The following is a 24,947-nucleotide window of genomic DNA, read 5'->3' on the forward strand; positions in this document are numbered from 1 at the left end:
TTTTCAATACTTTTATCAGTGTCTTCTCTACTGGATGTGATTTAAATATCGTTTATTTTTGTACCTGAGAGTTATTATTTTCGCTATGGACTTTTTCACTTCTTTTGTTTTAATTTCACAAAGTTCCAGTGTTTGACTTCCAATTTCATCTATCTCATTGAATTCTAGGCTTCTCATAGGTAGGCTGTTGCTCTAGGTTTGGATTTTACTTCTGTCTTGTTATTTTATACTTTGTTTTCATTTTATTTATTTTCTATATTAATTCTTTACTATTTCTTATTATACATATATATATATATATATATATATATATATATATATATCTTTATCACTAGTACTGAGGCTTCCCTAGATGTCTGTTCTTCAGCAATGTCCTATAGATGTAAGTGGTTCTTTATAGCTATTCTAACGACCTACCTTCCCAATTTTTATAGATTTCAAAATTACTATTTGACTCAGATCCCAATCCTTTGGAACTGAGGTAATGATTATGAACCCACAGTGTTATTTTTGGGAGAAAAATATTTGTAGCATGTATAATTTAGTATAATTATTAATAATACTTTGAATTATAGCTTAAATTAATTCAATTAATAATAACAGTTTGATAAATTAGCACAACTAATAATAATAGTTTGAAGTTCCACCTAACTACTAACAACCTGGGGTGACCATTAACCCTAATGCCTCCATCCACAGGAAAAAAACTCTAAGATTATATAACAAAGCCAAGCACATATTGTGCACAATTTATGTGCAGTGATATTATACTTAGTTGAGTGTGGGAGATGGAGGTTATAATGTGTAGAAGTCAAGCTTAAATGATGAATGAGTTCAAATATACACGAGTCAAGGCTAGAGGTTAAAGAATGATTATCAATGTTTTGGGAAATGGAAGTACACAGCATGGTATGAATAAACTACAATATGAAACAGTAACCAAAAAACCAAAGACCATGATTACTCACTCAACATTTTAAATTCAATAAGTAGTTGAGGAAAAAAAGAAAGGGTCAATGGAAGAAAATGAAAAAAGAAAGAAAAAATAAAAAAGAGAAAGCATGAAAAAAGAAGAAAGCATGAAAAATGAAAATGGAAAACAAGAAAAGAATATAAGAAAAAGATCAGAGACATAAAGTAGAGAAAATAATCCAAATGTAAAAATAACCATGTAATGCAAAATAAAACAAAATGACAATCAATCAGAATGTAAAGGGATAGCCAATCCAACAAACAATGGATAATAAAATAGTAAAACCCTTTTGATGGTTATGGTTCTGTGACAGTGGCCCTGTTACATCCCAGGAATGTGCTGGGTGTGGAGCTGATTTCAGTCTCTGCATGTAGGAGATGGGACTGCTCTTCTGTTAATGGACTTCTCCAGAATCTAGTTGCTGGCTCCTTGCTACTGTTTCATTTGATTCCACAGTGTTGGTCTTACTGATTACTCCCTCCTTCAAAGGCATGTGTGGCAGTGCACCAAGGACCTGGCTGTTGTGGGTCTTAGGGATCCAGTTGGTTCACCTGCCAAAGGAAAGTGTCCTTATACTCTTCTTGCAGATTCTGCTGGTCAGCAAACATCAAATTGTATTCCATGTATTACCTTAAGAATACTTTATTTGATGGCTTCTTTTTCATCATTTATATATTTTTCCATAAACCTTTCACTATTTCTAAAATATTTTTTCATGTTTCATAAAATACAGCTTGGTTATCCATGTCCTGTATTTTAAAGTGATTAACTGGAATAAATGAATCTTTGCATATGAAATTTTTAAATATGAAATAAATAGGAAACTTTATGTCCTAAATATTTACTCATGTTTGCTCTCTTGTTCCTCTTTACATGCATTCCAATGTATAATTGTATAGATAAATATATATTATTTGGGAACTATTTGGTGCAACTTCAATATGTTTTGCAATAAACATATTTTTCACAATTCTCTTTTCATGTCAATAATTTAATTTTATCTGTGATTCACAATATGAATTCTGTGATATATAGTGTAAATGTATAAATATGTGTCAACTAATATAAAAATGACACAGCACATGTCTCTTTTTCCAGTGTTTGTGGCACTACTACTTTTCATTGTCATTGTCAGTTTCTTTAAAACATTATAGTAAATGTGTTATTTTTCTCTGTTATCATTTCATTATTATTCTGGATTACTTCTAAAGGTTCCCTTGGAAAAGCTCTCTTCGTCTTATTTTTTAATTAGAGTCATGGAAACTTTGACAGAACTTTTGAGTGAGTGCTAACATGTGTAATATATTATCTCTGATGCTTTTATGTACTTTTATGTGTTTGTTAAATTTCATGCCATAAAAATGCTTCATTATTTTTGTTGGTGCATATTAGATATACATAATGATTAAATTAATCATAGGGAATATGTACATGTGTGTATGCATACTGAATCAAATTTCCCCCCAATTTCCCTACCTTCCCATCAATCTCTCTTCCTTTCCTTAATTATAAAAGCTTTGATTCCGTATTGTCCAAACTTTCACAGTTTTTCTTTTCCTTTTTCTCCCTCCTCCTTACTAGATCCTTTCCCATTTGTAAGTTTTCTTATTATTTGCCAATAGTATTAAAACTATTATTTTTTGTGTGTTACATATATTTTCACATAAATCATTTAAATTTAAAATGTTATATTTGAAATTTGGACAGTATCATATATTAACGTTTTCATTAGTTCACATACTTTTTGGTGCAGATCTTCATTTATTGGATTTTTTTAAGGTTTTGTAATACAAAATTTTTCTCCTTTTTAAAAAATTATTTAAAGAAAAAAAAACAAAACAGTTAAAGGGTACAAGTAATAAAGAATTTCAAAAACATAAAGTAAGAAATCACTAGTTAATAGATTACATATTGTCATCTTAGAAATAGTTGTTCAAATTACAAAACTAAAGCATATAAAGTGCACATTCAAACAGTGAGACTGCAAACAGTTCTGTTCAGTGATCCAACAAAAACTTAGTAATATGGTCATCTATCTTAACACATCTAAACACACTTGCAGTTGTATCATTTAGATCACTTTCTTTTCCTCTCTTTTTTACAATAACATTTATACATTTTGGGTTTTATTACTTCCACAGTTCTTATTGCTTCTTTGGAAGAGAATAAAACCAAATGTGACAAAACAAAGCAGTCAGTCAAAACAAAGGATGGACATAGTATATGATGTAAAAACAGAATACAAGGTAATCAACAATGGTTACCATAATGCCTTTTGGTATCTTAAAAAGAATTGCCAATATCATCAGGTATAATAAAATTGAACAAAGCAGTACAAAATAAACCAATAAAACCTAAACATTGGAGACATTACAGGACTGCAAAAGAAAATAATATTCAAACCAGAATGTGCATCATAGTGAATCTTATTGTCTTCAAAATAGTTGCGTATACCCTCAAACTTGATACTGTCAAACAGAACAGAATAGTGTAAAATCAGAGAAAACAAGATGGTGAGAGCAATACAGAGCTTCAAATCAACTTAATAGGAAATCAAAATGGTTACTATAATATATCCTTCTTTTTTATTTTTCCCTTAATTGAAAAAATAAAAATAAAATAATAAATAATATAAAAGGAGACTAAGGTAAAAGAAGACATAACAACACAACAGCACAGGTCAAATTTTTCTCCTTTATGAGATACTAATTTGTTCTCATACAGTCAATTCCTTTTTATTTTAAAAATAAAACAAAAATTAAAATAATACAGAATTTCAAAGATAGGAAATTAATGCCAGTTATTGTATTGCATATTGTTATCTTGGAAGTAGTTCTTCGTGTTTCAATTCTTTTTTTCTTGCTATTTTAGTGAATATTTATTTGACCTCTTTGAGACTTCAGAATCACTTTAAATAAGTTTTATGATAACATGAAATGCTTTTGATTCCCATCTTCTTAGCAATACTTACCCAAAAATTACACTACCATGAAAAAAATCAGTCAAAAAGTTCAGGTTTAAAGATTTTGGTCCTATTCCAGGAGAGACTTACATTAGTCATATGTTTAACTCAAATTTTGACATGATCAAGCACTGAAAACAGCCACAACCACCAGCACAACTCTCATAATCATAACAACAAAACCTTTTGGATAGAGACTCAAGTTTTCCTGGAGGGTAATGTTCCAAATAATGACACACAATGAAGACTGGGGGAATTTCGCGTTATGATTTCACTGGAGGACAAGTGAGAAATTTGCTTTGAGTTCTCTTGCACCCATCCATTTAGATATTAATTGGTCTTACCTTTCTGAAGCCAGATAAACTGAATTTAATATTATATGCATGAAGACAATACAAATGAAACTTCACCCCGCATTATGCATAGGAAATCACATCCTATAAATTGGAAGGCTTCTACTAGCTTTCTTATCACAAATCTCTAAACCTGTGTTGCAGTAGTTTCCTGTGAAATTCTTCCCTGGAAGGAGGTGAACTTGTACACCTCCCCTCCATGCACTCTCAGAGTGGTTCATTTCCATTATGTGAGACCTAAGTTTTGCACTAAAAGGATTTCTTTTGATTTTCTTTTGTTACCTCTTTAGCTGTAGAATACTAATTGTGTACTTTTCTGTGATGTGGTGCTATCTGTTAAAATGTTCATATTATCCAGTGAGCAAACCAACCAGATTATAATATTCAGCATTTCTTGTCCTGTTCCACATGTATGAATGTGGAAAAAGATTTTGGTTTAGTTACATTCAAGTGATAGTATTAACAGAAAATATTATTCATAAACCCCCTGAAAATATAAAATCCTCTATACATTTGAAAAAGCATATTTTATTTCTCCTTGTAGAGATTTTAAGACATTTACATTATCTATTTGTATTATCTATTAATGTTTGTAATGGCTCATTTAGGATAATTCTTTGTTCAAACTTTTTTTGCATATGTACAGCACGATTGTGAGAATTTTGTAGAAAACACATTTTACTTGTAGTGCATGTATTTACTTTCTATCAAGAAATTAACAGATGAGTACAATGTATTTTTCAGTGGAAGGAGTTAAAACCCAATCCTTCATGCTAGCTAGATAACTGACTTTCTCTCTGTCTGTCTTTCCATCTTCTTTCTTTTATTCTTCTTTCTTTCTTTCTTTCATTCTTTCTTTTTTTTTTTGGACCTTTACTTACTGAGTGTTAACCTATTCCAGCTGGATGTGAATTTACAATCATCTTTCTTCAGACCCCCATTGATGAGCTAGCATTACAGGTATGTAGCATTGCATCCAATTGTGTTTTGACATTTTAAAATTATGTGACCTGTAACTCCATCCAGACACTATCTATTAGACATTTTGTTACAGGTCTGTGGAGCACCATAGCAGTGTTGCATAATTTCACCTTCATTTTTTAAACTTCAGTCACTTGGATAATTTTTAAGTCAAGATTTTTAAAAAGATTTTTTATTTCATTTTTAATTTCACCAGAAAATGCTTCTTGTACATTGTGATTAGATTCATTTTGGGAAATGGTGCATGTACATAACACATCTCACTTCTTTTACTTCCCCACCCCAAATGTTTTTGTTGTTATAGTTGTTGCTGTGGTTGTTTGCCAGTAGGAGATTTTTTCCAGTAAACCTTTTTTATTCTAAGTTCATATAAAGTTAGTTTTCACATTTACCAATTAAAAACCAGGCAAATAGGACAAAAAGATATAAAACATCCATAAGATAATTATATTCAAAAGGATTATATATATATATATATATATATATATATATATATATAGTCTGTGCTGTATTGCAATAGATATATTTGTCTATTTTTCTATTTATTTATTTATTTTTGGCACCAGAGATCAAACTCACCACCTTGTGCTTGCCTGGCAAATGCTTAGGTGACTGAGCTAAATTTGGCCCTCTATTTTTCGTTTTGTATTTTATTTCAAATTATCTACATATTGAATTCATTTTTATATAACAGAAATCATGTGATTTTAATGCCATGTGTTCTGATTTACTGAAGTTATTATCATGGTTTAAAGGTACATTCATTTTCCAATATTTAGGTAATTATGAATTACCTGATGGTCGATATGAGTATAAGGTGTCTTTAAATCTTTGGGAGAAAGTACTGATTAGGAGAGCAGTTTAGTCAGATGGAAAATCAAATTTTAATTTTGAGGAATCTACATACTGTTTTCATAATGATCGTACCAGTTTACACTCCCAACCATTTAGTGAGGTTCATGTTTCTCCATAAGTTGCAAGAATGTGTTTGCTTTCTTGATGTTAGCCATTCTTTCTAGAGCATCATGGAATTTCAGTGATTTTTAAACTGCATTTCTCAAGTGGACAGTGATATTGAGGGCTATTTAGTGTATTTATTGCCTATTTGTATTTCTTCATCTGAGAAGTGTATATTTATTTTTATTATCTAATTTTGGATTGAGTCTTTTAAATTTGAAGGATATTTTTGAGTAATCAACATAGTCTGTGTATTAGTCCTTTGAAGAGTAGCTGATAAAAATTTTCCCAATTCTCTAGATTGTCTTTTCATTTTGTTGGTGGTTCACTTTACAATGCAGAGCTTTGAATTTTGATATAATCCAATTTGTTGCTTCTTGGTAATATTTCTTGTACAACTTTGGATTTGCTCAGAAAGTCTTTGTGCACACCCACATCTTCAAGTGCTTTATTTCTTTTCTCTTACAAGAGATTGTTTCTCTCCTAATATTGATATATTTGTGTCGTTTCCTTTATATGTTAGTATACAGTGAGTGACATGAGGGTAGATTCAACTATTACCATGTATGGAGTTATTTTTCCCAAAATCAGTTATTAAAGAGGCTATATTGTTTCCTTTTTTATGTTTTTCTTTCTTTCTCCCGTTGTTTTTTGCTTTCTTTGTTTAATTTGTACCAGTCGTTGAATTCACAGCATTGTGCTTGCCAAGCCGGAACCTGTGCTACTGAGATAAATCCCTGGCAAGAGACTGTATTTCATCAAGAGAAGGAGTTTAATCTCTGACAAAGATACCACAGCTGAGTGATCCTCAACCTTTTTCTGCATCTTCTCTTCTGTTTCATTAATATTTAAGTCTGGTTTTGCCCATACAAGGCTGTTTATCACTGGAGTTTTGTGGTATAAATTGTATACCACAGGGGGTGAGATGGCCACATCCTTGTCCTTGTTGCTCTGGATTGCAAGTGCCAAACATGGATGCGGCAGAAATTTTGTCAACTCAAAATCAGCCTTTTTCTGCACAATAATCATCCTAAAGACATGGCTCTTGATGTGCCACAGGTTTTTCATTTAACATTATTTCACTCTTTCTTGGTATTTCTGATTACTTATGTATCAGTGTCATAACATGGATTTTTTAATTATGTGCTGTTTAACTATAAAATCTAAGACTTCATGAGGGCCATTTCTTCCAAATATTGAATTACCTCCCTTGTTATTTAACCTTATTTTGGACTTTGCCTGAATTCTGCCTAGTTTATAATATCATGCTATCAACTATTAACCATGTTATTAAAACAATAATTATTCATGTTATTAAAACAATATTATTAAAACAATAATTATAATTTAACAGCTATGGCTCAGAAAATAAAAATCTTCACCTTTTAGCTTATCAGTTACATTCAATCCAATGAATACTCCAATGAACTGCTCAATGAAGCAATTGTCCTGAAGTCTTCCAAGATGGTTACATTAGCAATTCAAAATCCTCCCTTCAATTCTCTTCTAAGCTTAATTACATCCCAAAAATGAAACCACTAACAATGTCACATTAAATGCTTCAGTTCATATAATATGGATTTGTGGGAGGAACATGAGCATTTAGTTCATAAGTGATATTGTACTGGATAGCAAAATTTTTCTGCCTACCTTATAAAATTGTACTAACAACTGAGTATTTAAAACAATAATTATTCATATTTAACAGCTATGAATCAGGAAATACAAATCATTTGACATCTAGCTTGTCAGTTACATTCAATCCAGTGAATAGTCATTCAATTGGTCAATGAAGCAATTGTTCTGAAATCTTGAGGCAGGTACCTTAGTAATTTGAAATCTTTACCCGAATTCTCTTCTAACCTTAATTACATGCCAAAGGTGAAACCATTAACAATCTCACATTTATGCCTCAGTTCATATACCATGAATATGCTGGAGAAACATGAGCATTCAGTTCATAAATGCTATTTTATTGAACTGCAATATAACCATAGGTTAAATCTCCTTACTACAAAGATCTCTGCACTCTTTATGCAGGCATTTGCCCAACAGTTACCAGAATGTTCTAGCATTCATATTTGCTATAGAAGAAATCAACAAGAATCCTCATCTTTTACCCAACATATCTCTGGGTTATGAGTTCCATAATTACCTGTACAGTCACTGGAGGGTGTTGGAGAGTTCCCTCACTTTGCTCACAGGACAGAAAGACATCCCTAATTACTCCTGTAGGAGAGAGAATAGGTCTGTCGCAGTGTTAACAGGAAATTCGTGGGCAACATCTACTCAAGTTGGAACCCTGCTGGAGCTCTACAAGTTTCCACAGGTGAGGATGAGTGAGACAGGGAAAGATTAAACCACATCTTAGTTGGTGACATTCTTTGGTGCTTAAAGAGACTGGAAAAAGAATCTTGGTTAAAATACACCTTTACGAGTGTGTGATTTCAATGCACAAATATAAAGACACTGTGGAATTCTTATACTTTTCTTGCCTACAGCAAAAACAGAGAAAAGAAATCAAAAGTATTTCCTAAGATTTTTGTTGATCAGTTATTTTCTAAAAAGTTTTTCCAAAGGGATATATTTGAAACTGGATGAATGCTATGTCCTTCTATATCTTCCTGCTGTTATTTATTCTCTAGGCCTGAGGTTGTACTTTATGTCAGCCCTCTTACTGATATTACTTCCAATTTTCTTTTCTTGTAGGTTACATTTGGGTCTTTTGATCCTGTGCTAAGAGACAATGGACAGTTTCCTTCTTTATATCAGGCAGCTCCCAGGGACACATCTCTGGCCCTTGCTATGGTTTCCTTGCTGCTTCATTTCAGATGGACCTGGGTGGGACTGGTCATCACAGAGGGTCACAAAGGACTTCAGTTTATGTCTGATTTGACAGGAGAGATGGACAGGAACAAAGTCTGTGTAGCATTTGTGAAAATAGCATCAACTCCTATTGTATCGTATATGGCACTATCAAAGGAATATGTTATTCTGACCAAAGAAACATCACAAGTGAGTGTGGTGATCCTTTACTATGACACCGATATTTTAAGTGATGTAGACTATAACATAGAGCAACACTTACTTACTGGGAAAATCTGGGTGACAAACTCACAATGGCATGCTGACATGACAGGGAAAAATTTCATCCTTAATTCATTCCATGGGACTTTCATTTTTTCCAACCACCATGAAGAAATTTCTGGTTTCAAAACCTTTGTCCAAGAAGTCAACCCTTCCAAATACCCAGAAGACTTTTATCTTACTATGTTCTGGTTCAATAATTTCCACTGTTCATTCTCTGATGCTGACTGTTCACTGAAAGACTGCACACCCAATGCCTCTCTGGCATGGCTGCCTGTGAATCACTTTGACACAACTATGACTGATTGGAGTCACAATGTGTACAATGCTGTGTATGCTGTGGCCCATGCCCTCCATGAGATGCTCCATCAACAAGCACAATGGCCTCCACTAGGAAAGAAAGAAGTGATGGTGTCTTCCCCCTGGCAGGTGAATTATCTTTTTATTCATTTATTTAATATTTATTGTAATTGTTTGCAATATAATCAAGGTGCCTTAAGTTATTACATTTGTTTTGCATCACAGGAGTTAAAATACTTCATTCAAAAGTACAAGTAGCTATATACCAGTTCGTTATTAAGGAGTTAAATCTTCAGTTCAGTGGAAATGGTGATGTGGTGAAAGAGCCCTGATATTGAAAAACTCAATGTAAGACAAGTTCCTTACTTTTCTCTCAATTATGCCAATGGGCAAACAGATAATATATTTATTATAAACTCCAAATATTTTATAAACTCAAGAGGCAACAGAAGACCTTGTCATTCATGAATTTAAACAGTGCTAACATCTAGATATATTAATTTAACTAGTTATATTAAATTTATCACTTCATGCTCTATTCTTTTTTCTTAGTAATTTCTTTTTACCAATTTTTTATTTAAAGAGAGAAGGAAAAGAAAATTTAAAAACCAAAATAGAAAGAGGAAAAATTTAGAATAATACAGAATTTAAAAAAATAACATCATAAAATCACTGGTTGATGCATTACATATTGTCATTCTAAAAATAGTTATTAAAGTTACAAAATTAAAGCATAAAAAGTGGTTATCCATTCAAACATTGACAGTGCAAACCCTTCTGTTCAATGATCTAAAAGAAATTTAGTAATATGGTCATCTATCTTATACACTACACATTCCATTTTTTCCTTTAGAACACTTTTCTTCCCTTTCATTTTACAATATCTATTATAAATTTTGGATCCCATCATTCTGTCCATTTTTATTATTTTTTACACTAGAGAGGCAATGCAACATTTACCAATATGAATCTTCATTATTTCACTAATGAGGATATTCTCAATTTGCCTTCATTTATCTATAAAGGCCTCAATATCGTCATCTTTTATAGCTGAGTAGTATTACATTGTATAAAAATACCACAGTTTTTTTTCATCCACTCTGCAGTTATGGCCATTTTAGTTGTTTCCAAGATTTAGCAATCACAAATTGTGCTCCTATGAACATGGGAGCACATATATCACCGTGATATGGCCTCAGTTTTTCAGGGAAAATGCTCAGGAATGGAATAGCTGGACTGAATGAAACTTCCAATCCTAGTTTTTTGAGGAATCTCCATACTGCTTTCCACAGTGGTTGCACAATTGTGCACTCCCACCAAAACTGAAGAAGTGTTCCTTTTTCCCTGTATCCACGCCAATATTTATTATCAGTTGACTTCTTGATGGTGGCCATTCTTTTCTTGATGAGATGAAATCTCAATACTATTTTAATTTGCATTTTGTGAATCAACAGTGATTGTGAACATTTCTTCATATATTTATTTGCCATTTGTGTATGTTCATCTGAGAACTGTCTATTCATCTCCAATGCCCTTTTTTGGAGAAGATCTTTGAATCCTGTTCAATCAAATAATGCTGATTTTATCACTGAGGCTTTGTAGTATATTTTCAAGTCAGGAATTGAGATGCTTCCTGTCTTGCCCTTGTTGCTCAGAATCACATTTGCTATTCTATATTTCTTCTGTTTCCAAATGAATTTTAAAAGTATTTTCTCTGGATTGGTAAGTACGTTAATGATATTTTGATTGGGAATGCATTGAATCTGTGTAACAGTTTTGGGAGTAAAGCCATTTTCACAATGTTAATTCTTCCTAACAAAGAGCAAAGAATATCCTTTCATTCTCTAATATTCTCTTCAATCTTTTTTTAGAATAGTATAATTTTCAACATATAGATATTTTGCATTGTAAGTTAGGTTGATTCCTATGTATTTAATTTTTTAGATGATATTGTGAAAGTTAATATTTCCATAATTTGTCTCCATGGAGTTTGTGTGTTTGTTTTTTGAGTGGTGACTTTGTATCCACCTATGCTGCTGTTTTTGTTTATTACCTGTAGTAGTCTTTTAATGGAGTTTTTGGGGTCTTCTATGTAGAGTATCATGTCATCTTGCAAATAATGATAATTTAACTTCTTCTCTTCTTATTTTTATTCCTTTTATTTCTGCCTATTGTCTGATTGCTCTGGTTAATATTTCCAGAACTATGTTGAACAGGAGTGGTGATAGTGGGAATCCTTGTCTTATTCCTGATTTTAGAGTGAAGGCTTTTAGTTTTTGTTCATCTACTGTAACGTTGGCTGTTGATTTGTCATAGATGTCCTTTATGAGATTGAGGTACTTACTATTTATTCTGATTTTCTGTAGTTTTTATCATGAAAAGGTGTTAGACTTTATTGAAAACTTTTTCTGTGTCTATTGTGATAATCATATAATATTTATTTTTGGCTCTGTTGGTGTGGTGTTTTAGACATTGGTTTGGATATGTTGAACCATTCCTGCATTCGTGGAATAAACCCCACTTCATCATGATGTATAATCTTCTTGATGATTTGCTGCATTATATTTGCCAATATTCTATTGAGAATCTTTGCATCAATGTTCATAATTGAGATTGGTCTATAGTTATACTTTTTGTTGCGTCTTTCCCTGGTTTTGCTATCAGAGTGACACTTGCCTTCAAGACTGAGTTAGAGAAGACTGCTTCACTTTCAGTTTCATTGAAGAGTTTAAGGACTATTGGTTTTAAATCATCTCTAAATTTCTCATAGAATTCATCTGTAAATCCATCAGGACCTGGGCTTTTCTTTGTTGGTGCTTTTAAAATCACATCTTCAATTTCAGTAGTTGATATTGGGTCATTCTAAGTTGCTATATCTTCTTGATTGAGCTTTGGTAGTTTGTATGTTTCCAGAAATCTGTCCGTTTCCTAATTTCCTTTTGGGTAAATATTTGGTCTTTCAAACTCAACTGTCTCAACTGTCCAGAGTGTGAATTTTAGGGTCCTGCTGTGTGGCTGGTGTTTGACTAATTGCTTTGAACCACAATGAAGAGGAGAGCCAGTCACCTGAATTCCTTCTGTAGGGCCTATGGGTAAGTCCTATATTCTTCCTGGGCTAACTAGCCTAAAAGTATTGATTTAGGTCAACACTTAGTTCCTGCTTTTTCTATGTCTTCAGGTTGTTGCAGGTCACCAGATCTCCCTGTCTATAGGCCCTACTGTGTCATGGGGTGTCTCATAAGCTCTTTGAATTTTCTCCAAGTTGGGGGAGATGTTATTTATACACTCCTTAATCTGCCTGATGTCCTCTGTGTGGAGAAGGGGATTACTCACTCTCTTGCCAGGTTCTCTAAGGTCTTACAGCTGAAGTGAGCTTCACTTCTGCTCCTATTTACCCACTGCAGACCTCTATTTTAGGTACAAGTTCACCATACTGACTGGACATTGCTGAGGTCTTCTGTTTGGGTGAGGGGTTCCTGAGTCTCCCATCCAAACAGCATGGTAATCCACTGTAGTCCAAGGTTCTGGAAGATGTTGGATCCAAATATCAATTGCAGTACTAGGTCCATGAGGTGGGGTAGCTCTCCAAGGGGCATCCCAGGTGTGCTGGGCCACTGGGGGAACATATGGCAGCATCCTAAAGTGGGGACATCCCTGGTGTTCTGGGCCAAAGGCATGGGCCTGTGGCAGTGGTCCAAGTTGACTCAATTGTTCCAGAGGTGGCCCAGGTGTTCCAGGTGGAGCGGTGGGCCTGTGGTGTTGGTCCTAGGCAACCCAGGCATGCAGGCCAAGGGGTGGGCCTGCAGTGGCAGTTGTGCTGGAGGGCTCCCAGGTGTTCTGGGCCGAGGAATTCGCCCCAGTAATAATTTCATTTACAATCACATGTAGGGGGATCATAGAAAAAATTAATAAAACATCTCATACTAATTGTTCTAACACCCATAAAAATTTTAAATATGGTTGGAAATTTTTCCCCTAAGGTTGGTTGACTGATGTTTTATGAAATGTGTGATATTTTCTGTTTCAAAAGACTTCATTTTTCCTTATTAAATACTAGTGTAAATATTGCTTGTGAAATAAAGATTGAGCATTATCTAATTCATTTTTCTCTTAAATATGAAGCCATTTTCACAAGATTATGATGTCTCTTTTAGCTTCACTCCTTTCTGAAGAATACTCAGTTTAACAATCCTGCTGGAGACCATGTAAGTCTGAATGACAGAAGAAAAGAGGATATAAACTACGATATTCTAAACTTTTGGAATTTTCCAGAAGGTCTTAGACTTAAAGTCAAATTGGGAACATTTACTCCACATGTTCCACATGGCCAACAATTGTCTTTATCTGATGAAAAGATCGAGTGGGCCACAGAAAATGCAGAGGTACATTAGACATAATAATAAATTTTTAGTAACAAGTAACCAATAAAATATTGCTGTAGACTTTCTATACCAAATTTTGCTCATGAAGTGGGAAATTATGGTAATTAAAAATCATAATTTTCAATTTTATCAAATTTCTAATTAACTTTACAACAATAGGAAAGGAACACATTTACTTAGCTATAAATTGTAATTATTTGTGTTTCATGTTGCTAAATATGGCATATATACACTCACGTACACACACATACATATAATATTATTTATGTATATATAGAATTTATGTTATTCTCAAGCTCTGAAGGAGAGGAAAAATTCCAAAAATTCACCAACATATATTTTTCCTCAGATGCCTCTCTCTGTGTGCAGTGATAGTTGTCATCCTGGATTCAGGAAATCCTCTCAAGAGGGAAAACCTGCCTGTTGTTTTGATTGCATCCCTTGTCCAGAGAATGAGATCACCAATGACACTGGTGAGCATGTATCTTATGTAGAAATTCTCCATGTTCATTTGCATTCTCCTCATGCATCCAGGAAATGGAAAAAAAATCTTGTACAGGACAATGATTACAAAATTCTTTCTTTCATAACATGAAATTTACTTCTTCAAATCAGCACTGTTATCTCTTTAAAGACATATTCTCTGTCCCTTGCACGATACATACACATAGATTCCCTTCCTATTTTCTTTTTTATACTCTTTTCCTTTTTATATTAGTGAAGTTTCAAAGAAGAGGTGCTTTCACTCTGAGCTGTATCTCCATGTCTTTTCATTTGTTATTTTGAGAAAAAGTTTGTGAATTTTCTCCAGCTTGTCTCAGGTTACCAAGTAGATCACATTAAGGCACACAAATGTTGTGCTTTGTAGGCTGAGAAGATATTTTTCTCTCTAGAACCCCTTTCTCCCTCTCCTTACTCTCTGAGTTGCATCCTCACCATAAAGCTTAACACATGCCATTATTAAACAACAGCTATGCACATGACACCACATTTTCTTTACACTGGAGATGAAGATCCACCATATCCTTATTCTGCAGGACATAGCACTGCTTTTGTTAGTAATCAGGTGCTCAGTGAGATTGTTTGACATTAGGAGAGTTATCTTTGGTATACAACATACATAGAATAGTATAACTATGTTATCCTAGCATAGTATAACATAACTTACCAGCATGGTCTCCCTGCTGTCCCTAAAGTTACATGTCAATAAGGCACATCACACACATCATGAATCATAGATCTGCCACAGATCTGGAGGGTGATATGCATTTAATCCTAGGGATTTAACAGATGATTGTATCTATAGTTGAGGGAAAATTCCAGACATTTTCACAGAGGTTGTAGCATTAATATTTGTTCTAGGTTTTCACAAATTACGCCCCAAGTGGTCAAGTGTACTGAGTACCTTTGGATCATGCCAGTGCTATAGTCAAGATTTAACTCAGTGATGATCCAAAGCTTAAAGTGGTGTTAGGAGGGGTTCTGATCACAAGAGATGGTTCTCTGTGCATGTGAACTGGATGAGCACCTACATTATAGACTACTCCCTCCCTCCTCCTCTTTTTTTTCCTCTGTCTCTGTCTTTGTCTGTCTGTCTCTCTGTCTGTCTGTCTCTCTCCCTCTGTCTCTCTGTTTCTCTGCTTTGCATTCCAACAGGTATCCTGCCCTGATCTTTCTTCCATGCCTTTTGGCCACTGAAGATGGACTGAAAACCTGAGCCAAAATAAAACTGTACTAAATTTTGCATGTTGGGTGTTCCGTGCTAGAGATGAGGAATTGATGCATTCAGTACTAAATCTAAAAGTTGAGTGGCATAAATTCCTATTTGGAATAGTAGAAGTAGTGTAAAAGAACAGTTTTTGTTTGTGTAACATTTAACATCTGAGAGTGTAATTCTGTGACCTTAAAACACAGAAACTATGAAGGTGAATATTGAAAGACTGTATAGAAAATTCATACAGTTCCAATAATGAAAAATTTTACATACGTATGACTTTTTAAAGAGGTGAAATGATGCTAAATCATTATCTGGTAGAATTACTCTTCTAACGATATTCTCTAGCTTGATTTAATGGCTGACACGTGTATTGATTTTCCAACTAATTAACATATTATTACAATTATTATAGTTTGACATATGCTATGTAGTATATTGACTGATGACATATTTTATAGTATACCATATTCTATATACAGTGTGCAATGTCCACATAGTATAATTTGGGTTCATATTCTTTGTGAAGTTTGAAGATTTGGTACTTTTCTTTCATTTTTTTCATGGAAATACAGAGAACCACGTGTTCAACAATATAAATTTGTATATACTTCTGGGTTATGATTAACAATTTTCAATAATTTATTTAATATATAATAGATTCAAATACAAATTAACAATATCTGTACTTAAATATATGGCATTAAATCTTGTGAATCAAAGCTAAGACTGTTAGGGATGAATGCATATTTTATATTATATATATTTGCATTTTAATCTGAATATAGCACATTGATATCCAATAGTTCATAAAAATAATGAGAAGAAACTATGAAATAAAAATAATTGCCATAAGAATTCAAAATAAAAAACAAACAAAAATTTACCACCAATGAACAAACTAACACATTCAATCACAAATCATACTGATTTGCTTATATCCCTTCACAGAAAGTGAAAAGTGAGACAATCTTTTATGTTAAAAGGGAAGCTAAAGAGAATGCAGTAATTATACACAAGCCAGTCATACGCTGACACAAAGAAAGGTAAACTTGAGTTTGTAGGAAAATGAATGCAGCTTGAGATTATAAATTTGTCAAGTAAATTTGACACATGAACATAAAAATTATGCAATTTCATTCATATAAAAACTCAATATACAAATAAAAATAATGAATAAGAAAAAGTTATATAATGTTATTTTATATTGGGTAGCTAATATATCAAAAAGTGTTCCTTGATTTAATATAATTGTGTATGTTTTATATGTTTGTGGCCTGTTAGTCTGGCTGTCAATATTCATAAACTACAATTAACTCTATAAGTTTTTATGAGATAACTGAATAATACATCAGATAATGGTACAATAAAAGGAGATTGAAGAGGGGAAAAGCAAGAAGTTACATCTATATGAATTCCCCACAGTGAATATATGTAACACACTCTAAATATGTACCCTGTATTATTTTTAAAAATGGAGAAAAGCTACATTATGTTTCTCACAACTTATGATGTTACTGTAAGAATCTAAGTCTATGGGGTTCTTTTCTTGGTGCAATACATTTGCATATTCTATTTCAAGATGGGTCTTTATTCCAAGGAGAGAATCCATGATCAAAGTCAGTCTATGAAATATAATTTAGTATATTGCTTCTGTGAAAAGAGAAATTATATAAATGAATGAAGAAAATATAACAAAGTTGAAATACATTCCATGGTTTTCAACTACGTGTAAACATTTACTAAATTAAGAAGATAAATATATAGTTGGAGAGGTTTGCCATAAATATTCACAATTCATATTTTGTTAAAATATAGAACTATCAATAAAGAAGCAATATCCACAGGGAGATACTGTATTGTAGCCTTCTGTTTAGAGTCTATAAAATCAAATGAAAATCTGATCCTATTAATGCAGACCTTGTACACCAACTCTCTAGGAGGCTGAGGCAAAGGATCACAAACTTGAGAGTAGCTGGTGCAATATTGTGAATTAACAGAACTGTATTTCAAAGTTTTAAAATTTTATTTTAAGGAGAACAAAATCATAAAAATAAAGGTACAGAATTTTACAAATAAGATAATAAATTGACAATGGTTAATATATTTCATAGTTATCAATATAATTGCAGACACTTCATGACACAGACATGTAATTGATCCAATAATATAAGGACAAATCACTCTCTTCAATAAACAAAGAAAAATCAATAGTATAATGATCTTAGCAATCTTTTGTATACACATAAAATATTTTTCCTTTTCCCTTCCTTCTTTTATTCTTTAAATATTTTAGTAGTTCTTTACTTTTGAGCTGTTTTTATCCACTTCACAATATCTATTTTGAGTCATACTTATTTTTTCAATTTCTTACACTAGGAAGACAATAAGATGTTTACACGTGTGACTCTGATTAATTTCACATATGAATATGGACTCAAACAGTATTTGTTTGTGTTTCAAAATTTAAAAAAATTTAAAAGAGGTGAGGATGTACCTCAGTAAAACAGTTCTGAATTCAATAAAAAGGTCTAAAAGTAGAAACTAATTTGAATAAAAACAAAGAAACAAAAACATAAAAAGACAGTCTGGCTCAAGAATTCCTATTATTGCAGATAAAGCAACATTAAACTAATGCAGTATCAGAATAAAAATAGCTGGACCAAGACAGTCAACTTTGATGGAATTTAACAGGGTGCTATGAGCGAGGAAGCAGGAATATTAGGAATAGGCTATTTCATTTTCAATTTACTATAACATGTCCATAAGTTTTATATTTTGTCACAGCTCCTTTACTGTTTGTATAATTGTCCTTGCATGTATAACTGTGTCATTATACTGTAAATTCATGTGAATTGGTGAGTAAACGTAAGATAATTACTGAACTTGAATTAAAGACAATTTGAATTTCTTAGTAGATATGGAGCAGTGTGTGAAGTGTCCTGATGACCAGTATGCCACAATACAGCAAGATCACTGTCTCCAAAAGTCTGTAATTTTCCTGGCTCATGAAGACCTCATGGGGAAGATTCTTACTGGCACAGCCCTGAGTCTCACTCTTCTCACAGCTGCTGTCCTTGGGCTCTTTGTGAAGCACCAAGACACTCCCATTGTGAAGGCAAATAACCGGGCTCTCAGCTACACCCTGCTCATCTCCCTCACCTTCTGCTTCCTTTGCTCCTTGCTCTTCATTGGCCGTCCTAACACGGCCACCTGCATCCTTCAGCAGACCACATTTGCAATTGTCTTCACAGTGGCTGTTTCCACTGTCTTGACAAAAACCATTACTGTGGTGCTGGCCTTTAAGATCACTGCTCCTGGCAGAAGGATGAGGCATTTGCTAGTATCAGGTGCACCAAACTATATCATCCCCATCTGCACCCTGGTCCAACTCACTCTCTGTGGCATCTGGATGGGGACAAATCCACCTTACCTTGATACAGATGCACACTCTGAACATGGCCACATCATCATTGTGTGCAACAAGGGCTCCCTCACTGCCTTCTACTGTGTCCTGGGATACCTAGGCTCCCTGGCCCTTCTCAGCTTCACAGTTGCTTTCCTGGCCAAGAACCTGCCTGACACCTTCAATGAAGCCAAGTTCCTGACGTTCAGCATGCTTGTGTTTTGCAGTGTGTGGGTCACCTTCCTCCCTGTGTACCACAGTAGCAAGGGGAAGGTGATGGTGGCCATGGAGATCTTCTCCATCTTGGTCTCCAGTGCAGGGCTTCTGGGCTTCATCTTTGCCCCCAAGTGCTACATTATTTTGTTAAGGCCAGAGAGAAATTCTCTGCATGGATTCAGAGGTAAGATTCATTCAGGTAGGAAGAAAAATTTTTATAGCTAAAACAATTTTTTTCATAAAATACATCCTGTCTCTGGAGTAATTTTCTTCTACTTGTTCATTTACATATCATATTACAATATCTGATTGACTTCATTTATTAATGGACTTGTTTGTTTCTGTAATACACTACATATCCATAACTTTTAAAAATTATCATTTTACTTTGAATCTCAGTCTAAATTTTTTTATCTTCAAATCTGTAATAAACCATTTTAGCTGTACTTAACTTTGATTTAGTTTCTCAACTTTATTTTGAACAACACTTGTACTGCTCAATTTTCATTCACTGTTAATGTGGAAGTCTTTGTCAGAAGATCACAACATTTCAAAATTTCCTCCTGGTTTCTGGTAAAGATGGTGGATAGATAAGAGCAGAATACAGAGGCTCCCTGAGACAGACAACTGAAATGTGGAAATAAAACATTGTGGGGAGTTCTGCAGGGAGGGAGATGGATCCTCTTGACCCAGGAAGAAACTAAAGCAAAAACAACCAGTTAAACATGCAGTCCAGGGGCTACTAATGAGGCAGCTAAGATTCTGTGCTCTTGCACACCTGAATTCCCTCTGCTTCAACTTACTGGAATCACAGTCACACTGAAGTGCAGTTGCACTTAAGTTGGAGATGGGTGAGCCCAGTGGAGAACAGAGCCAACAAGGGACCTACATTGACCTGCGGTGAATGCCCTTCTACAGGAAAAGGACACCAATGGGATGACATTTTGGAATCAGGCAGGACTGGCAAGAACAAGGAACAGCACTGACTTCGGTGAGTTGTTCTGTTCCCAGACCAGATTGGTGGTATATGCTTGGCCTGGTCCCAGGCTGAGACCCAATAATTGTCTCAAACCAATTCTCTATGCATGGTGCACACTAATTCAGTGAAGGCCTCAGCAGCTTGACTGACCTGGAGAGGCCAGCACACATCACCCTTGTTTGTGCCTCAATATCACAATGGAGTTGGCAGGATTACCTAGCCAGTGTGCTTCAGAAGAACCAAAACAAACAAGGAATATATGAAACAAGTTCAAAGATATTACCTGGAAATAAAAAACTTGATTGAAAGCTGGCAAAACTGCTTGGAAGAAACTAAGGATACATTATCTAAACTGGAAGACAAATTTGCAATATGTGATCATGAAGTGAAAAATTTCTTAAAAATAACAAGGAAACAGGCAGTAAAAATACAAAGGCTAGAAGATGACAAGAATATTTATAACTTAAGAATAAAGAATGTGAATGAAGAAGCAGGGGTACAAACAAAGGATCTGCAAAGGCTATTCACAGAAATAATTAAGGAAAATTTCCCAAGCATAGGAAAAGTAAATGATATTCAGATGTATGAGTCATACAGAACTCCAGCCACCTACAAAGACAGATCACCTATAAAGGAAAGCCTGTCAGAACATAGCAGACTTCTCAGCACAAATAGAGAACTCAAGAAGAGCATGACGTGGAGTATCCCAGATCCTAAACGATAATGAATTTAAACTTAGATTGATGTATCCTGCAAAATTGTCCTTAAATATGGATGGAGAAATAAGGTACTTCTATGACAAAGAACACCTGAAGAACTTCACGATCACCAAGCCAACCTTGCAAGGAATACAGAAAGACAGTTTAGATACACTTAGGAAAAAACCACTAAGCAAACAGACAAATAGAACAGAAAGATAAAGATGCAACAGCAGAAAGATAACATGTCAACATAAACCAACATATAACAGTTATAACCATTAATGCAAATGGACTCAATGCACCAATTAAAAGAAACAGACTGGCAGAATGGATCAAGAAATAAAATCCAGCTATATGCTGTCTACAAGAAACTCATCCAACCCAAAAGGATACTCACAGACTAAAAGTCAAAGGATGAAAAACAATATTTCATGCAATAGGAATCCCCACACACAAAAACCGGGGGTAGCTATTCTGTTTGTAGACAATGTGAACTCCAAACCAAAAATGATGAGAAGAGATAAAGAAGGTCATTAGATACTTGTTAGGGGAAAAATTCAAGAGGAATAGATAACTATCTTAAATATATATTCACCAAATTCCAAAGAACCCAGTTATATAAAACAAGTATTAACAGAAATAAAAAACCAAATTAGCAGTAACACAATTATAACAGGAGACCTTAACACACCATTGACACCAAGGGACAGGTCAACCAAATAGAAAATCAGCAAAGAAATAACAGAGCTGAATCACACCTATAAACAAATGGACTTGATAGACATATTCAGAGGGTTCCATCCAATAACATCAGAATACACTTTCTTCTCAGCAGTACATGGATCATTCTCAAAAATAGACCATATAGAAGCTCATAGAACATATTTAAATAAATGCAAAAGAGTTGAAATTATCCCTTGCATGTTATTTAACCATAGCACCATGAAATTAGAAATTAATGATAAAAGAAACTGCAAAAATCCCACAAACATTTGTAAACTAAATAACACACTATTGACTAATCAGTTGGTCACCATGGACATCAAAGAGGAAATTAAATAATAATTACAAGCAAATTGAAATACAAATAGTTCTTACTGGAATCTATGGGATGCAATGAAAGCTGTCCTCAGATGAAAATTTATTGCACTGAATTCCCATATAAGGAAAATAGAATGAATACAAATAAACAACCTGATGTTACACCTCAAACATCTAGAAAAAGAAGAGCAATTCAAGCCCAAAGTCAAAATAAGAGAGGGGAACATATACAAATCCAAGCCGAAATTAATGCAACAGAGACTAAGAAAACAACCCAAAGAATCAATGAATCAAAGAGTTGGTTCTTCGAAACAATAAATAAACTTGACAAGGCACTAGCCAACCTTATTACAAAAAGGGAAGTAAAGCTCAAATTCCTGCAATAAGGAATGAAAAAGGTGAAATCACTACAGACTCTGTAGAAATAGAGAAGGTCATCAACACCTATTTTGAAAACCTCTACTCTCATATTTTTGATAACACAGAAGAAATAGAAAGATTCCTAGAAACATATGAAGTACTAAACCTAGACCAAGAAGTCATAAAACTGCTGAATAACCCAATCTCTATTAATGAAACTGAAAAATTAATTAAGTCCTTAACTGCAAAGAAGAGCCCAGGCCCAGCCAGATTCACTGCAGAATTCTACAAGATACACAAAGAAGGCTGACACTCCTCAAATTCTTCAATGAAATTGAAAGGGAAGCAATCCTACATAAGTCGTTCCTGGAAGCAAAATTATTCTGGTACCAAAACCTGAGAAAGATTCAACTAAAAAAGAGAACTACAGGCCAATCTCCCTAATGAACACAGATGCAAAAATCCTCAATAGAATATTGGCAAATAGGATGCCGCAAATCATCAAGAAAATTATACTCCATGACCTAGTGTGACTCATCCCAGGCATGCAGGGATAGTTGAACATATGTATGTCAATAAATGTAATCCACGATATCAATAAAGCCAAAAGTAAGAATCACAAAAGTAAGAAACACCTTTTCTTAAGGTCCAACATTCATTCATCCTAAACCTTAGAGAAAATTGGAATAGATGGTCTTTACCTCAATATAATAAAGGCCATCTATGACAAACCAACAGCCAATATCATACTAAATGGCCAAAAATTGAAGGCCTTTACTTCAAAATCAGGCACAAGACGAGGATGTCTCTTATCACTGCTCCTATTGATATAGCACTGGAAATCCTAGCCAGAGCAATTAGACAAGAGAGAGAAATAAATGGGGTAAAGATAGGAAAAGAAGAAGTTAAATTATCATTATTTGCAGATGTTATAATACTCTACATAGAAGACCACCAAAACTCCATTGAAAGACTCTTAGATATAACAAATAAATTCAGCAAAGTAGCTGGATACAAAATCAGTACTCAAAAATGAAAGCATTCGTATACACTAGCAAGAGGATCACAGAGAAAAATAAGAGAAGCCACAAACTTAACACTAGCTACCAAAAAAATGAAATATTTAAGAATTACTCTCAAGAAAGAAGTGAAAGACCTATACAAGGAAAATTATAATACATTGAAAAAAGAAATTCAAGAGGGTCTCAGAAATTGGAAGGACAACCCTTGCTAATGGGTAGGAAGAATAAATATAGTGAAAATGGCCATTCTCCCAAAACTGTTATACAGATTCAGTGAAATCCCAATAAAAATACCATCAACATACCTCATAGATCTCAAGAAACCACTCCTAAAATTCATCTGGAGCGAGAAGAGCCCTAGAATAGCAAAGGTAGTCTAAGCAGCTAAGGCAAGGCAGAAGGCATCACAATCCCTGACTTGAAGTTTTACTTAAAAGCAACTGTAGTAAAATCAACATGGTACTTGAATCAAAACAGAGCTGAAGATCTATGGAACAGATTAGAAGATACAACTACAAATACACTCAAACCACCTTATCTTTGGTAAAGGGGCCAAACTTGTTCACTGGAAGAACGACAGTCTCTTTAGTAAAAGGGGTTGAAAAAATGACTCTTCATATGCCGAAAACTAAGACTAGACCCATGCCTATCACAATGAAATTAAAATCTAAATGGATGAAAGATCAGAATATTAAAATAGAAACACTAAATCTATTGCAAGGCAAAATTGGTGAAAACCTTGAACACATAGGTTTAGGTAGAGAGTTCATGAAAAGAACTCAAACCACATGGGAAATACTTCCCAGAATCAATAACTTGGGATCACCTCTTATTAAAAAGTTTCTGCATGCCAAAAGAACTATTTTCAAGATGATAATATGTAACCTATTAACAGGTGATTTCTTACTGTTATGTTTTTTTTTTTGTAGTTCTGTATTACGTGTACCCTTACACCGCTTTGTTTTGTTTTGTGTTTTTCTCTTTTTCCTCTTAAATAAAATTTAAAAAAAAAAGAAATCTCCAGCATAGTGAAAAGAAAATCCATAAACCGGGAAAAAATCTTAATGAACTGTCCCTCAGACAAAGGACTTCTCTCTAAAACATACAAAGAATTTTAAAAAATCAGAGTCACAAAATTCAAAGATCAAATCTAAAAATGGGCAGGTGAGATCAATACACACATCTCAGATGAAGAAATGCAAATGACAAACAGATACATGAAAAAATGTTCATCATCATTACTCATAGAAAATGCAAATTAAAACCACACTGAGACTTCATCTCACTCCTGACACAAAACCACCACCAACATGGATCAACAAAACCACCACCAGCAAATGTTGGAAAGCCTGTGGTGACAAAGGAACTCTACTGCACTTTTGGTGGGAGTGTACACTGGTGCAACCATTGTGGAAGTGAATCTGGAGACTTCTCAAAAAGCTGGGATTGAAAATCCCATTTGACCCAGCTATTCCACTTCTAGGCATATTCCTAGAAGAGCCGAAAGCATCAT

General features: G+C 33.9%; 1 protein-coding gene across 1 annotated transcript; it reads left to right on the forward strand.

Annotated features, from left to right (window-relative positions):
• The first annotated feature begins 7,649 nt into the window (after positions 1–7,649).
• On the forward strand, positions 7,650–19,556 carry LOC100733964 (vomeronasal type-2 receptor 116-like). Its single transcript, XM_063229120.1, has 6 exons — positions 7,650–7,672; positions 8,267–8,555; positions 8,936–9,742; positions 13,768–13,995; positions 14,345–14,468; positions 18,628–19,556. Exons 1-6 carry the CDS (start codon positions 7,650–7,652, stop codon positions 19,554–19,556), a joined length of 2,400 nt encoding a protein of 799 aa, XP_063085190.1.
• The last annotated feature ends 5,391 nt before the right edge of the window (positions 19,557–24,947 follow it).

This window comes from Cavia porcellus, unplaced genomic scaffold (genome assembly GCF_034190915.1).
Source record: "Cavia porcellus strain 051 isolate PalLab524CR breed Dunkin Hartley unplaced genomic scaffold, mCavPor4.1 scaffold_17, whole genome shotgun sequence".
Lineage (NCBI taxonomy): Eukaryota > Metazoa > Chordata > Mammalia > Rodentia > Caviidae > Cavia > Cavia porcellus.